The 16,326-nt window shown below is 37.5% G+C and overlaps 1 protein-coding gene across 2 annotated transcripts in view; it reads right to left on the bottom strand.

Annotated features, from left to right (window-relative positions):
- The window catches only part of esyt1b (extended synaptotagmin-like protein 1b), a 72,430-nt gene that overhangs the window by 47,971 nt on the left and 8,133 nt on the right, over positions 1-16,326 (bottom strand). For both annotated transcript variants that reach the window (XM_087258014.1, XM_087258015.1), the window contains exons 4-10: positions 12,552-12,625; positions 8,297-8,369; positions 8,114-8,203; positions 5,265-5,320; positions 5,022-5,142; positions 1,835-2,011; positions 1,349-1,431 (exon numbers count right to left, since the gene is read on the bottom strand). In XM_087258014.1, coding sequence (XP_087114140.1) covers positions 1,349-1,431; positions 1,835-2,011; positions 5,022-5,142; positions 5,265-5,320; positions 8,114-8,203; positions 8,297-8,369; positions 12,552-12,625 — 674 coding nt within the window. The remainder of the gene's footprint in view (positions 1-1,348; positions 1,432-1,834; positions 2,012-5,021; positions 5,143-5,264; positions 5,321-8,113; positions 8,204-8,296; positions 8,370-12,551; positions 12,626-16,326) is intronic.

The raw sequence follows: 16,326 nt of genomic DNA, 5'->3' as shown, positions 1-16,326 counted from the left end.
ATGGCAATTTATAGTAGCTATGCTGATACAACTACCATAGTAATATGAACAAATGACACAATACTGTAGTTTTTTGTTTTTAAAATGATACATTACACTACAATACATCCCATAGTAAGGTTTTACTTCCCCAAGGTTTTACTATAGTAAAAACTAGTATACTGCATTAATTTATTCATTTTCTATTCGGCTTAGTCCACAGGTGTCAAACTCAGTTTCAAAAGGGCCGCAGCTCTGCACAGTTTAGTTCCAACCCTAATTAAGCACACCTGATCAAACTAATTGAGTCCTTTAGGGTTGTTTGAAACCTACAGGTAAGTGTGTTGGAGCAGGGTTGGAACTAAACTGTGTAGGGCTTCGGCCCTACAGGAATTGAGTTTGACACCCCTGGCTTAGTCCCTTTATTGATTAGGGGTCGCCACAGTGGAATGAACCGCCAACTACGCACTTCTAGCTGCAACTCCGTACTGGGAAACACCCATACACTCTCATTCACACTCATACACTACAGACAACTTAGCTAACCCAATTCACCTATACCACATGTGTTTAGACTGTGGGGGAAACGGGAGCAGCCAGAGAAAACCAACGCCAAGAAAGGGAGAACATGCAAACTCCACACAGAAATGCCCACTGGCCCAGCTGGGACTTGAACCAGTGACCTTCTTGCTGGGAGGCAACAGTACTAACCACTGAGCCACCCCATATATTATAATATATACGGTATAATGCGCTTTACTATATTATGGTTCAAAACACTATTGTGCTTACTATAAATTACTGTAGAATTTTTTCATGAGGGTACTTGAAACCAATTCTTCCCAGTTAATGAATAACAAAAACATCGGCAGCCAATCAGAATCTTTCAGCAATCGAAATGTAAAAGTAAGCAACCTCTACTAGCTGTATAATTTAAAGGGGTAGTTCACCCCAAAATGAACACTGACTCACTGTTTACTCACCCTCAAGTGGTTGTAAAATTTTATGAGTTTCTTATTTCTGCTGAACACACTAAAAAAAAGATATTTAGAAGAAAGCTGCAAACCTGTAACCATTAACTTCCATGGTAGGAAAATAAATACTATGGAAGTCAATGGTTCCCGGTTTTCAGCTTTGTTCATAATATCTTCTTTTGGGTTTAACAGAAGAATGAAACAGGGCTGGAACAAGGGAAGGGAGAGTACATGATGACAGAATTTTCATTTTTTTGGGTGACCTATCCCTTTAACTTTATGGAAAAAAGTTAATAACTAAAGACATGACCTCTTTATAATAATAATCAAACTGAATCTTAATAATAATTAATGACAGACAGAATGAAGTGGGAAGATAAGCAGTGATGTGATACCTGCCCAGGAAATCATCATGATCGGGATCTTTATCAAACACTTCCACCTCTAGCTCCTGACCAGGCACCTCATGAACGACAACCTGACAGACACACATGCATGCATGAAACACTGAAAACACACCACACACACACACACACACTGCATGGCTAGACAGAGACAGTATGTGGCGGAAATGGTTTGAACCAAAAGACAGACATGTTGATATATCAACACAAATATAAGTCCTAAAGTGCCCCTATTATGCTTTTCAGATGTTCTCTTAAGCTGTTTGTCACTATTTATATTTCCATTCACCTATTTTTATGCACATTTTGTAATAAAGCATTAAAAATGCTTAAGAGAGAGCAGATCATTGAACCATTTCAGAAAATAAAGGAGCTGATGTTGTTTGACTTGGCATGGATGTAAACATTGTAGGAGAACGTCTAAAATAGCCTAATGGGGCACTTGAATTTAAGTCTTATTATTATTTTAACACCCACCTCATACACTTCACCCCATTTGGGACTGAGAGTGTTGTCCAGGTGATGGGATTTGAAGGTTTGTGGTCCGACTCGGACAATGGCGTACGGGTCAGACATGCCGGCCATCACACCCTTTACATAATTATCCTTCGCTGCTAGATTATCAGCCTCCAGCAGGTGAATACGCACAACTCCCTGAACAAGAAAAGGGAAGAGATCTGATGTTAACTGGTAAAGTGATGCTTTAGATGCTCTTAGTTTACTTCTGCATTTAAAATAAGAGGACTATTTCTTCTTGCACTTTAAATGTAGAACAAAAACCAAGCACGGCTATAACAAAGCAAAAGTTGTGTTGCTTTAACCCTTATGTGCTGTTGAGGATGTTTTCATCCACTCTTGGGTGATTTTGAGTCTTAATTTGGCCACAACTTTTTTTGTGAATGATTTTTGTTGACACATTTTATTTTGACACATATTTTGAGAAACTGCTTTGATGTATAAAAACTCAACAAGACACTCTGGGCAAATGTACTACCCTTTTGTTATGTTCGGGATGAAAACATCCACTGACCAAAACTGCTGTAAAAATGCATCATATTCTTTTTTTTCTTCACATTTTTTTGCATAAATCTGTTAATCAACCTCAGTCCTGACAAAACTATATAATTGCTTAGAAAATTACAGAATTTACCTTTTTATTCTTATTTTTAAAGATTTTTCAATATATATATTTTTTTTACATGAGGGTATACATAAAATAAAAATAATAATAATTAAATTATAATATTTAAAAAAATCTATTAAAATAAAATAATAAAAAATAAAAGGTATTGCAATCATTATTATTTTACAGTAGATACATTTGTACATCAGGTTACATTGTGTTGCATTGTAGTTACATCCAATTACAGTGATGATAGGTTAAGCAACCTCTAAATATACATATCTAAATATCTCATAATACTTTTCTGTCTTCTTTTGTAGACATGCAGTTATTTTTTTCCATTATATAGACCTGTTTAAGTCTCTGAATCCACTGAGCCACCTTTGGAGAACTTTCCTCCATCCATTGTACTGTTATCATTTTTTTAGGATTTTAACTTTTTAGTTGCCAAATTCCTTAATTGAGTTACTGATTTGATGGGGGGAATGACGCATTTTCAATATAAAAAGTAATTGTGAACTGTTTTTTAACCTTTTATCAAATTTTTGAACATGTGAAACATCATTGCCTTTAATGCATTGTTTTTGATTAATTTTAATTTGTTTCTCCCTTATTTAGCTAGGTTGGTGGCTGTTTTTGCCCCGTTCACTTCCATTATAACAACATTTTTTTTATTACAAAACCATGACACCATATAATTGTGCATTTTTATTTGCTGGTGGTTTTCCCTCTTGGGAGGAGGTCAAATTCGTATTGTTAATCATTTGGCATCATTAACCCTTTAGAAAGGCCTATGCAAAAACAAGCTTAGCTTCTGGACTTTATGCATTTGTTAAGTGTGACATCACGCGAAGCAGCTTCCGGGTCAAATCGCTCTATCAAACTGTATTGGGACGCTCATCAAATGGTAATAGAAAACGTTGACTAAGCGGTGTGATGCTTTCGAAAATCACGATCACAATACATATGTCCATGTCTAACATACGATGGCCAGAAAGTGATTCATTTTTTTATAAATTGTTAAACTTTTGGTATTTGTGATGGAACAGGCCCAAAGATCAGAGGTCAGGTTTTTTCAGCAAAGAGCCATTTCAGGTTTTTTTTTTTTTTATCAAATGCATTTTTTAAAGGAGCTATATGGGGTGTGTGTGTATACAAAGAGCATAGAATTACCAAGAGGCATCACTTCTTGCTAAAAACATTTTTACAGCAGTTTAATTAAGTAAATGTTTTCATCCCGAACATATCAAAAGACTGTAAATATGAACAGTGCACAAGGGTTAAGCTTATGTCTGTCAAATGAATAAATGTGCATGCAAACATCTGAATTTGTATCTACACATTACAACTGAAACGTCTGATATTGGCTACACCAATAGCATTGGGCAACACCAGGATTGGGCACTGATTGGGCAACATCAGCAATAAAGCAATCGCATCCATGATCATGGTGTAAGAAAGGTCAGAAAGTTTTTTATTTTACAATTTTTTTAGAAGAAAGAAAACTTAAAGTCATTAAATTAATCAAAAGTGACAGTAAAGATATTTATAAAGAGTAAATCCTGTTGTTTGAAATCTTATATTAATATGAAGATTAAACAAATATTGTGGCAGCATGACTCTTTTTTCAACATTGATAATAATCAGAAATTATTCTTGGGAACCAAATCAATATATTATAATGATTTCTGAAGGAGTATGTGACACTAACGGCGGATGATGCTGAAAATGTATCTTACTTGTAATGTAATCTACAAATGTAGATTACATTACAAAACAATTTCAATGTTTTGCTACCTTTCTAATCGGATAAATGAAGCACTGACAAACCTTAAAGCCTTTTCTAAAGCATACAAAACACAAAAAGATAGTGTGCATGTCACTGAGTATCATAGCACTGTTTATGTCATTGTATGGAGATTGTAAAGTATATGGGCATCTATGAAGGTCTCTGTGTGTGCGTTTCTTGTTTTCATTATGTAGTAGGGACCAAATGTCCCCACTAGAATAGCAATACAAATACATTTTAACCATTTGAGGAATTTAAACCCCATGAGGAAAATGGCTTGTAAACCATACAGAATTAAGTATTGCGAAAATGTAAAACTCCAGATTGTTTTCTATGAGCATTAGGTTTAGGATAGGAGGACAAAATATACAGACTATGCAAAATAAATTTATCACGTCTATGGGAAGTTTTTTTTTCTTCTGATTATTTATTTATTGGCAAATTCACAGCTAATGGCTCTTTCATGGCAAGATCAATACAGTTAGAACACATTACATAATAATAATAATGACAACTCCATAAATCAAATAAGAGGTCACCATAAAAGTCTTGCAGTCCATATCTGTTGTCAGAAATACCAATAATAACTTTTAAGTATTTTGAAAATTTTAAATTGCTGATTGTTTCCTGTGAGAGTTAGGTTTAGGGGTGGAGGGACAGAATATATGGTTTCTATAGTAGAAACATCATTCTGTCTATGTGAGTCCTCACTGGGATATAGAAACAAGCCTCTCTGAGAGTGTGTGTGTTACCCTGGGCAAAGGGCACCGCAGCTGTGCCACAGGCAGGTCTGCCACCAGAGGAACTGTCAGGCGATTGGGCAACACCAGGAATGAAGCAATCGCATCCATGATCATGGTGTCAGACATCACACTGAGGAGAAGCACAAAGCAGATTCAGCCACACAGACAAACACTACAAATAAGCTCAGTGGACAGTGAGTGTACTGAGCTGAATAATACGGCTTTTGTGTATCTCTGATGACTGAAACTCACTTGAGTCCTGGAATGTCCAGCAGGTTGGTCAGACCGGTCCAGTTAATGGTCAGTTTCTAAAAATAAAGATACAAATAATAAAAAAATACAATTCTAACAAAACTAGTACTGTGATTTGGCTACTAACGTTATACTAGTCAGTGATAAGCATGTGAAAATGCTCAGTTTTCTGGATTTACCAGGTGTATATTTGTGTAAAATGGTTCATACTTGTTCTTCAATAACAATCTGGTAACATTCCTTGAAGTCGTTCAAAATAAAAATGAATTTACCTTACTGAATATGTAAGGGCTATTCCACCAAATGATGACTTTTAACAATTTTAAAGTTAAAAAAGTGCCATTGATTAATCTAAAAGTGAACACGTCTGTTTTTTGTATTTTTGACCAACTCTTATTAATGCCATTTTTATTTTAATATACACAGGGCCACCGGCCACTTTATTAGGTACACCAGTCCGACAGCTCATTTAAGAAAATATCTAATCAGCTAATCACATGGCAGCAACTCAATACGTTTAGGCATGTAGACATGGTCAAGACAATCTAATGCAGTTCAAACTGAGCATCAGAATGGATAAGAAAGGTGATTCAAGTGACTTTGAACGTGGCATGGTTGTTGGTGCCAGACGGGCTGATCTGAAACTGATTTCAGAAACTGCTGATCTACTGGGATTTTCATGCACAAACATCTTTTAGAGTTTACAAGGAATGGTCCGAAAAAGAGGAATTATTCATTGAGCGGCAGTTCTGTGGGCACAAATGCATTGTTGATGCCAGAGACCAGAGGAGAACGGCCAGACTGGTTTCAGCTGATAGAAAGGCAACAGTAACTCAAATAACCACTTGTTACAACAGAGGTATGCAGAAAAGCATCTCTGAACACACAACATATCTAACCTTGAGACAGATGGGCTACAGCAGCAGAAGACCACACCGGGTGCCACTCCTGTGAGCTAAGAACAGAAAACTGAGGCTGCAATTGGCACAGGCTCACAAAAATTAGACAACAGAAGATTGGAAAAACATTGCCTGGTCTGATGAGTCTCGATTTCTGCTGCAACATTCAGATGGTAGGGTCAGAATTTGGCATCAACAACATAAAAGCATAGATCCATCCAGCCTTGTATCAATGGTTCAGGCTGGTGGTGGTGGTGTAATGGTGTGGGGGATATTTTCTTGGCACACTTTGGGCCCATTAGTACCACTTGAGCATTGTGTCAATGCCACAGCCTACCTGAGTATTGTTGCTGACCATGTCCATCCCTTTATGACCACAGTGTACCTATTACTGTGGCTACTTCCAGCAGGATGACACACCATGTCATGAAGCTTGAATCATCTCAGACTGGTTTCTTGAACACGACAATGAGTTCACTGTATTCAAATGGCCTCCACAGTCACTAGATATCAATCCAATAGAGCAGCTTTTGGGATGTGGTGTAACAAGAGATTGGCATCATGGATGTGCAGCTGACAAATCTGCAGCAACTGTGTGATGCTATCATGTCAATATGGAGCAAAATCTCTAGGGAATGTTTCCAGTAACTTGTTCAATCTATGCCATGAGGGATTAAAACAGCTCTGAAGGCAAAAGGAGGTCCAACCCGGTACTACTAAGGTGTACCTAATAAAGTGGCTGGTGAGTGTATAGAAGAAATATTATTAGTATTTGCAGAACAAAACAAAAGTGTAAAGTTTAAGTTTACGTCCTATTTATTCACCCTCAAATGGTTCCAAACCTTTAGAAATTTGTTGAACACAAAAGAAGATGTAAGAAAATGTTAGAAACTTGTAAACCACTGAATTCCATAAAAGGGAAAATGGAATGGAAGTTTCCAACATCTTTTAGAATTACTTTTTTTAGTGATCATCAGAAAAAATCATAAAGGTTTGACACAAGTAAAGGGAGAGTAAAAAATGCCAGAATTTTCATTTTTGGGTAAACTAATCATTTAAATCTTTACATTATTTGAAATGTGTGTGACTTTTACACCACAATGACAAATGATTTTTTAAGTCTCTCTCAAAATTACAATTTTGACATGGTGAAAACTTGGTGAAAACATTTCTGAACTTTTAGTATTTAGTATTCAATTTAGTTAGTGATTACATTTTTTAAAATGATGTTTATTTAAAAAATTTGCTTATATTTATTTGAATAAATCCCAGTTTGGGAAATCCACTTCCACTCTAACTAGGGATCTACAGTCAACTCAACAACTATGGAGGCATCAGAAGAAGTATGAACTATGGAGAAAAAAGAATAACAGAACCATTCATTCAATCGTTTTCCTTTGGCTCTCTAGTTCAGAGGTCGTCACAGTGGAATGAACCAGCATATGCTTTACACAGCGGATAACCTTTCAGCCTCAACCCAGTACTGGGAAATACCCATACACTCTCACATTCACACACACATCCATACACTACGGCCAATTTAGTTCATTCAATTTAGAATGTGGGGGAAACTGAAGCACCAGGCGGAAACCCATGCCAACATGGGAGGAACATGCAAACTCCACACAGAAATGCCAACTTTTTGCTGTGAGGTGACAGGCATAACTACTAAGCCACCATGTCACCATTTAAAACAAGGATGTCCAAACTCGGGTCTGGAGGGCTGGAGTCTTGGAGAGTTTAGCTCCAACCCTAATCAAACACACCTGAACAGCTAAACAAGCTCTTACTAGATATAACAGAAACCTTCTGGCAGGTGTGTTGAAGCAAGTCGGAGATAAACTCTCTAGGACACTGGCCCTTCAGGACTCAGTTTGGACACCCCTGATTTAACAGAACCATTTAAAAATATTTTTGTTCACCATGAAGCTTGCGTTTAGAGAAACTCACAGGTCTCTGGATGAAGAACATGGTCACAGCTCCTACGATTGGGACGTCGCCGATCAGCGGCTCCAAAATCACACGCATCATTCCATGAAGCTGAGAAAAGGGTAATAAAACATTTCCTGATGAACATTTTATTTCCTCACTGGAACAGCATATCAGATCTGCTGCCGCAATGCAGACTCTCACCTGTATTCCCTTCACACCAGCTTTGCAGAAGTATCTCTTCACCTCCACGTTTATCTCCACATCCCCAACATAACTGGAGAACAGTTGGCGGAGAGGAAACATTAGGCTGTTTTTAACTCTTCACAAATTAATGAAACATATTAAAGAAACAGATCAATTAAAAATGAAACCGCTGTCATCGTTCACTTGTTCTAAACCTGAGCTTCTGTCTTCTGTTTAACAAAAATCAGATATAACAGCAGATCATTTTGAAAACTGGCCTTCTACGGTAATTTATTCCTAACGACGTCGATGTCTGCTGATGTCCAACATTCTTGAGATTTCTTCCTTTGTGTTTAACAGGAAAAAGAAACTCGTTTGCAAGCATTTGATGGTAAGTAAACAGTGAGTGCATTCTCAATTTTAGTTGAACTATTTCTTTAAAAACTGCAATGGTCGTAGGGCTTGTGCAATAAATCGAAAATCCGATTTCGATTTTGGCTTCTAATGATTATGAAAAACCATTAATCGAGATTCCATTCCATTATTTACCGCCCCCTTTCCAGTTCTCCTCACTTGTTGCTCTTATAAGCACGAAAGACCGCATGCTTATGTGTGTGCGGCGCGCAGACAGTCAGAAGCATTTGGGAAATATTTATTTTAAAAAAACATTCTCAGGAGTGCCAATAATTTTGACTACAACTAATAATCGTTTGGAATAATCATGATTACAATTATGCCCAAAATAATTGTGATTATAATTTTTCCCAAAATCGAGCAGCCCTAAATGGTCGTGAAGGGGACCTATTATGTCCCTTTTTATAGGATGTAGAGTCTTGTAAAGTGTGTAAAGTCTTGTGTAAGTCTCTGATGTCCCTAGAGTGTATCTGTGAAATTTCAGCTCAAAATAAAACATAAATAATGTTTGAGGACTCTTTGAAACTGCCCACTTTTGGCTTTGATTCAAGTTGTGCCATTTGGTGACTGTCGCTTTAAATAAAAAATTTCAAAAGAGGGCGGAGCTACAAACAGCCATGCTTTAGCTTTATGGCAGATTCAAAACAGGATAAAGGTTATCTCTGTGAAAGACTGAATATGTCAAAAGAAGCATCTCATAAGAAGGCAGTCTAAAGAGATTACGATGTTCAGTTGTGCATCCAACATTTATAATCAGTGCTTAATTTGAGCCAGATCTTGCTGGACACTGTACCAAAAAATGTCAGATATTTGTGCTTTGCGTTCTGGTGTTTATTTTAAAGATTTGGCATTAACTTGTGCATCGTAAATACCTACATGTGTATGTGAGTGCGAGAGAAAGTGAATATTAAGTGAAGGTGTGTGGTGTGGCTTGTGTGTGCTTGCACACGCACACATGAAAGTAGTCTATGCAAGTTAAACCAAAAGTCACGTTTAAGTATTGGCCCTCAACAATATTGTCAGCCAATCGGCTCTCTTATGTTTACAATCACTCTCATTGGTTGGTGATCGTTGTTTCGCGTGCAGTGAGCAGTGAAAAAAAATAATGGCATAGTGGCCAACCTAAATAATATTTGTATGTTCAAATTGGCAAAGAGACAGCCATGCATATTTTCAGTTTTTAAAACCACCGGTAAACTGATAATAAGCCTGATCAAAGAGATCTTGAAAAAATGAAACTGCACGAATGGATCAGAACTGGAGAACAGTTGGCGGAGAGGAAACATTAGGCTGTTTTTAACTCTTCACAAATTAATGAAACATATTAAAAGAAACAGATCAATTAAAAATGAAACCTCTGTCATCGTTCACTTGTTCTAAACCTGAGCTTCTGTCTTCTGTTTAACAAAAATCAGATATAACAGCAGATCATTTTGAAAACTGGCCTTCTACGGTAATTTATTCCTAACGACGTCGATGTCTGCTGATGTCCATAGTGGCCAACCTAAATAATATTTGTATGTTCAAATTGGCAAAGAGACAGCCATGCATATTTTCAGTTTTTAAAACCACCGGTAAACTGATAATAAGCCTGATCAAAGAGATCTTGAAAAAATGAAACTGCACGAATGGATCAGAATAGCAGGAGACAGAAGCAAAGCGATCTCAAGTCAGCCAGAAAACATGACAAAAGTGGTAACTGTGGGACCTTCTTGAACATTAGACTGAGTCATTTCATTCTTTTGAATAGTGATTGTTCATACGATTAATGTTGATGTTGACACTAAATAATTAAAGACCGTTCAGAAATGTGATGCTCTTTTTTTGTTCTATAACCGTTTAATGACGTCATGTTCTGGGAAAACTAAAACTGTTTGGTGGACGTCAGTCACTGTAACTTTTATTTCCTGGTTTTGTTCCAGGAATTTATCATTAATTTCAAAATTAAGCACTGTTTATAATCCTCTTAGTAGCTGACATTTTCTTCAGCAGGTGAAAATTCTAATAGGGTGTTCACACTAGACGTGACTTGCATGAACAAATCACGCTCTTTTCGCATAAACAGATGCATGAACATTGAGTTTACTCACTTCATTCATTAATTTTCTTGTCAGCTTAGTCCCTTTATTAATCCGCGGTCGCCACAGCGGAATGAACCGCCAACTTATCCAGCAAGTTTTTTATGCAGCGGATGCCCTTCCAGCCGCAACCCATCTCTGGGAAATATCCACACACACATTCACACACACACTCATACACTTTGGACAATTTAGCCTACCCAATTCACCTGTACCGCATGTCTTTGGACTGTGGGAAAAGCCGGAGCACCCGAAGGAAACCCACGCGAACACAGGGAGAACATGCAAACTCCACACAGAAACACCAACTGAGCCGAGGTTCGAACCAGCGACAGCAGTACCTACTGCGCCACTGCCTCACCTTACTTCATTCGCTCATCAAATTCGAATCATTTGCACGTCAACCTCATAAGACACGGATTCCTGTCATGGGCGGGGATTCTGTGTCCGGTGACTATAGTTTTGTTGCTAAATGGCTAACATGGGTTTTATTGAGAGAGTAGCTGTGCTTTATGTGCTTTAGGAAAACTCAAAAACAGCGTAGATTCGTTCAGCAACGTGTCTTGAGTCCACTAGATCCTTTCAGAGGTGCACCCAGAAGCTATACCTTGATGATGGAAGCCGAGCCGAGCCCAGGTTGATGAGATGTTGTCCGCTGTCAGGCAGGAGGGTTTCGTGTCGAGACACCAACAATAGGCAATACGTTATAATAACACCCATATAAGAGCAAGCTCCTGATTGGTTAACGTGGCGCGAATGTCCGCTAAAGTTCAGATTTTTCAACTCAAATGAGTCGCACGTCAAATTCACTTCACACTACACACAGTTTTGTGTCACAGGGAGGGCTTCTGTCTGTCCAGTGAGTCCAGTTTCATTGTTAAATGGCTAACATAGATTTTATTGAGAGAGTAGCTGTGCTTTATGTGCTTTAGGAAGGCTGAAAAACAGTGTAGATTCATTCAGCACCATTACTTAAGTCCACTAGATGATTTCAGAGGTGCACCCAGCTCTGTGAGTTCATCAACTCCTCCAGAAACTATACCTGGATGATGGAGGCTTTCAGCAAGGCTTGCGACTGAGCCGAGCCCAGTTTGATGAGCTGTTGTCCAGTGTCAACAAGAGGATTTCCCCTCGGGACACCAACGACAGGCACATAATCATGCCCCTACGAGAGCAAGTTCCTGATTGGTAAACGCAGCGCGAATGTCCTCTGAAGTTTAGATTTTATAACTCGAGTGATTATTATTTATTATTATAAAATGCTCACTGCAAGAATAGCACAGTAGAAAGTCTATTTGTGTCTTTGCATTGACCTAACATGTAAAAAATCATCCGTTCCGGTGTGAACGCCCCATAAAAGCAGACGACTGCTGCTAACTCAGGGCTGTTTTTGCTAATGAGGGAGAGATTGTTACTAATGGGTGGGGCTTTCCCCCCTCTGATGACACGAGCAAAGGGAGAATGTCAAAGTATTTCTGCAGACTAATGAATCATTTTTTACCATTAGAGACTGCTTACATTCACACACTGCTGCCAAACAACTGAGTTTGAACAGCTTATAAAAGGGATTTTTGCATAATAGGTCCCTTTTAATCATTGTGCTACATTGTGCATAATTAAGTCGTTTCTGGTCAGCTTGTGAAATATGAACACAATACTGACTATACAGTGCTATTTAAAACACTCCCAAAAGACAATTCATGCATTATAGAGAAAATCACAAATGAATTGCAAGTCACATAAGTATCAGTCACAAATGAATAAAAAGATGCAGCCCTCACCTGATGTAAACGTCAAGCAGAATTTGACCTTTATCGTTTTCTGTATGAGCCTTCACGCCGACCACTTTCATTGGCTGAAAAATAGAGAATATTTCTGTTGCAACTAAAGGTAAAGAGCTGTAATAGTTGGCAAACAGTTGTTTTGTTGTGCATGTGATACCAAAACAAAGCTTTAACAGAGCTGTTATTAAAAATATTTTCTTAAATGTAAATATCACACAGTATGAACACGGATATCTTTTTTTAAAGTACTGAAATAATTTGACAACACATTTGCAGTCATGGTTCTCTGATATCAGCTATTTGACACAATCATGACATACAGGCAAACAAATCAAATGATTTGGCTTTGTCCCTTATTTATCAGGGGTCACCACAGCGGAATGAACCGATAACTATTCCAGCATATGTTTGACGCAGTGGATGCACTTCCAGCCGCAACCCAGTACTATCTCACACACAAACACACACATGTTTGTTTTTGTGAAAAGTGGGGACATTACATAGGTTTCCATTCATTTTATACTGTCCAAACCATATATTGTATTGCCCTCAACCCACCCAACCCCTCAACCCAACCATTACAGGAGACTGTGTGCAGCTTTACTCTCTGATTAAACTCATTCTGTAGGATTTATAAGCCTTTTGAAAAATGAGGACATCACCAATGTCCTTATATTTCACCTCCTTTTGTAATACCTGTGTCATACCCACGTCATTATACGGATTTGTGTCCTGATATGTTACAAAAACACGTACACACACACTACGGATAATTTAGTTCATTCAATTCACCTATAGCGCATGTCTTTGGGCTGTGGGTGAGACCAGAGCACCCAGAGGAAACCCACGGGAACATGGGGAGAACATGCAAACTCCACACAGAAATGCCAACTGGTCCAGCCGGGATTCAAACCAGCGACCTTCTTGCTGTGAGGTGACAGTGCTAACCACTGAGCCATTATGCCGCCTAATTTGCCATGTTATACAAGCTAATTATGTGGCAACACTGTAAAACAATGGTCCATTAGTTAATGTTAGATAATGTATTTACTAAAATAAACAAAACTATTAGCAATCAATTTTGTTATGGTGTTTATTCACGCATGTTAATGTTATTTAAGTTAAATTACTTTAGTTCATGTTAACTCACAGTGCATTAACTTATGCAAACAAGCACAACTTTGCATTTTAATAAAGCATTTGTTAATGCTAAACTATGATTAATAAATGCTTTACAAGATTATTCATCTTCATGAATGTTAGTAAATACATTGATTAATGGAGCATTATTCTAAAGTGTTACCAATATTTTTTGTAATACCTGTGTCATACCCACGTCATTATACGGATTTGTGTCCTGATATGTTACAAAAACACACACACACTCATACACTACGGATAATTTAGTTCATTCAATTCACCTATAGCGCATGTCTTTGGGCTGTGGGTGAGACCAGAGCACCCAGAGGAAACCCACGGGAACATGGGGAGAACATGCAAACTCCACACAGAAATGTCAACTGGTCCAGCCGGGATTCAAACCAGCGACCTTCTTGCTGTGAGGTGACAGTGCTAACCACTGAGCCATTATGCCGCCTAATTTGACATGTTATACAAGCTAATTATGTGGCAACCTTGTAAAACAATGGTCTGTTAGTTAATGTTAGATAATGTATTACCTAAAATAAACAAAACTATTAGTAATCAATTTATTATGGTGTTTATTCATGCATGTTAATGTTATTTAGGTTAAATTACTTTAGTTCATGTTAACTCACAGTGCATTAACTAATGCAAACAAGCACAACTTTGCATGTTAATAAAGCATTTGTTAATGCTAAACTATGATTAATAAATGCTTTACAAGATTATTCATCTTCAGTAATGTTAGTAAATACATTGACTAATGGAGCATTATTCTAAAGTGTTACCAATATTTTTGATTAACTCTCAGTAATCAACGTTTATTTTATAGATACTCATTTTAAAAACCAAATGTATGGTAAAGAGCAAAGCTAAAACACATTTTCACAGTGATGTTTTTAAAAGCACATCAAAACTGGTCTCAAGAGGAGTGCCTATCCAGAACATCTCAAAGTCTCACAGCAGTGTTTATTCTGTCAAACGCTTGTTCAGACATGTTTTAATGGCAGTGGAGCCTCTGTTAAAGGGACAGTTCACCCAGAAATGAAAATTCTGTCATTGTTTACTTGATCGAGTCTCTTTCTTCTGTTGAACATAAAAGAAGATATTTTGAAAAATGCTGAAAACCTGTAACCATTGACTTCCATAGTAGGAAAACAAATAGTATGGAAGTCAATGATTTAAGCATTCTACGTATTATATTCATTTATGTTTAACAGAAGAAAAAAACTCATTAAGGTTTACAGTTGAAGTCAAAATGATTAGCCCTGTGATTTTTTATTTTATTTTATTTTTTTGGCTTTTTCAAATATTTGTCAAATGTTTAACAGAGCAAGGGATTTTTCACAGTATTTCAGATTTTTTTTCTGGAGAACGTCTTATTTGTTTTATTTCAGCTAGAATAAAAGCAGTTTTTGCTTTTATTGGGTGTTGAGCATCATTTAAGACAACGTTAGCAGCTGTCAGCTTTAATTGTGGGGAAAACTGGATAATTCGGAGCTTTTGTCAGCTTATTTCATCTTCTGTTTTTGGATCCATTTTGAGGCGGATCAAAATCGGCGACGTAGCACGAATCAGCTAGTGCAATGATGATATGTCGGTTTCTCATTATTATTCATAGCTAAGTTTTCTTATCTTTTGAGAAGATCCTGCTTCTTAATTATTCATGAGAGCACGTGCTTACCGAAAGGCGAAGCAGACCTGCCAAGCTGTGAGACCCAATGCCTGAGTGAGACTGCATTTACGGACTCAGCATACAGCATGCAGTATTTAGCCATTCATGAAGGGTCGTATGTGTTTGCTTCCATGATCCACAGGGTTTGTTGCATGTTTTTCCTCGCGATGCTGTCAGGGCCGATACAGCAAAGCTGTTGGTTTGCAGCAAAGCATTTTTGTCGGGAGAGCATTGGAGAATGGCGGACTTTGTCTTTTATCAGTTAAGTTCGTTCCCATTAAAAAACGTCGCCTATAGCTGTGCTGCCGTGTTCACCTATGTTTAAAATCTCCATCCCAATCTCCTAAAGGTTGGAATAGATAGGGCAAGAGACCTGCTGCACTGCTATCCACTGTGTCTGCATTCAGACCCGGGGATTCAGAAAAAGAGAAGTCCTCATTCATTATATAAACATGATTATCTTTATAATGATGTAAATTGTGATTATGTGTATATGAAATTACGAAAAACAAATGTAGCAGGGCATTAAAATACTGTTTATTTCTTTGCATTTTAACTTTGTAAACTATAAAATCATGGATCTCCCCACGTTTTGAGTCTCATTTTGTGAGCCAGCAGACAACAGTTATTCGCTTCCCTCTTTTTCCCCTGCTCCCTCAGCCATGCCCACTCCTCCCTCTACTCAGAGAGCTCCACGCCCATCATGATGCATTTTTTAAAAAAATTCAGAGGTACACTTGAACCGAAAGAGGGGGGTTTCATAGACCTTTAAGGTCAATATTATTCGCCCCCTTTTCTTAGCAATTTTCTTTCTTGTCTACAGAACAAACCATCGCTTTACAATGATTTGCATAATTAACCCTAACTTACCTAATTAACCTGGTTAACCCTTTAAATGTCACTTTAAGCTAAATACTACAATCTTGAAAAATATCTAGAAAAATATTATTTACT

Source organism: Danio rerio, chromosome 6 (assembly GCF_052040795.2).
Source record: "Danio rerio strain M-AB ecotype USA chromosome 6, GRCz13ab, whole genome shotgun sequence".
Taxonomy (NCBI): domain Eukaryota; kingdom Metazoa; phylum Chordata; class Actinopteri; order Cypriniformes; family Danionidae; genus Danio; species Danio rerio.
This window is presented reverse-complemented; position numbering and strand designations above follow the sequence as displayed.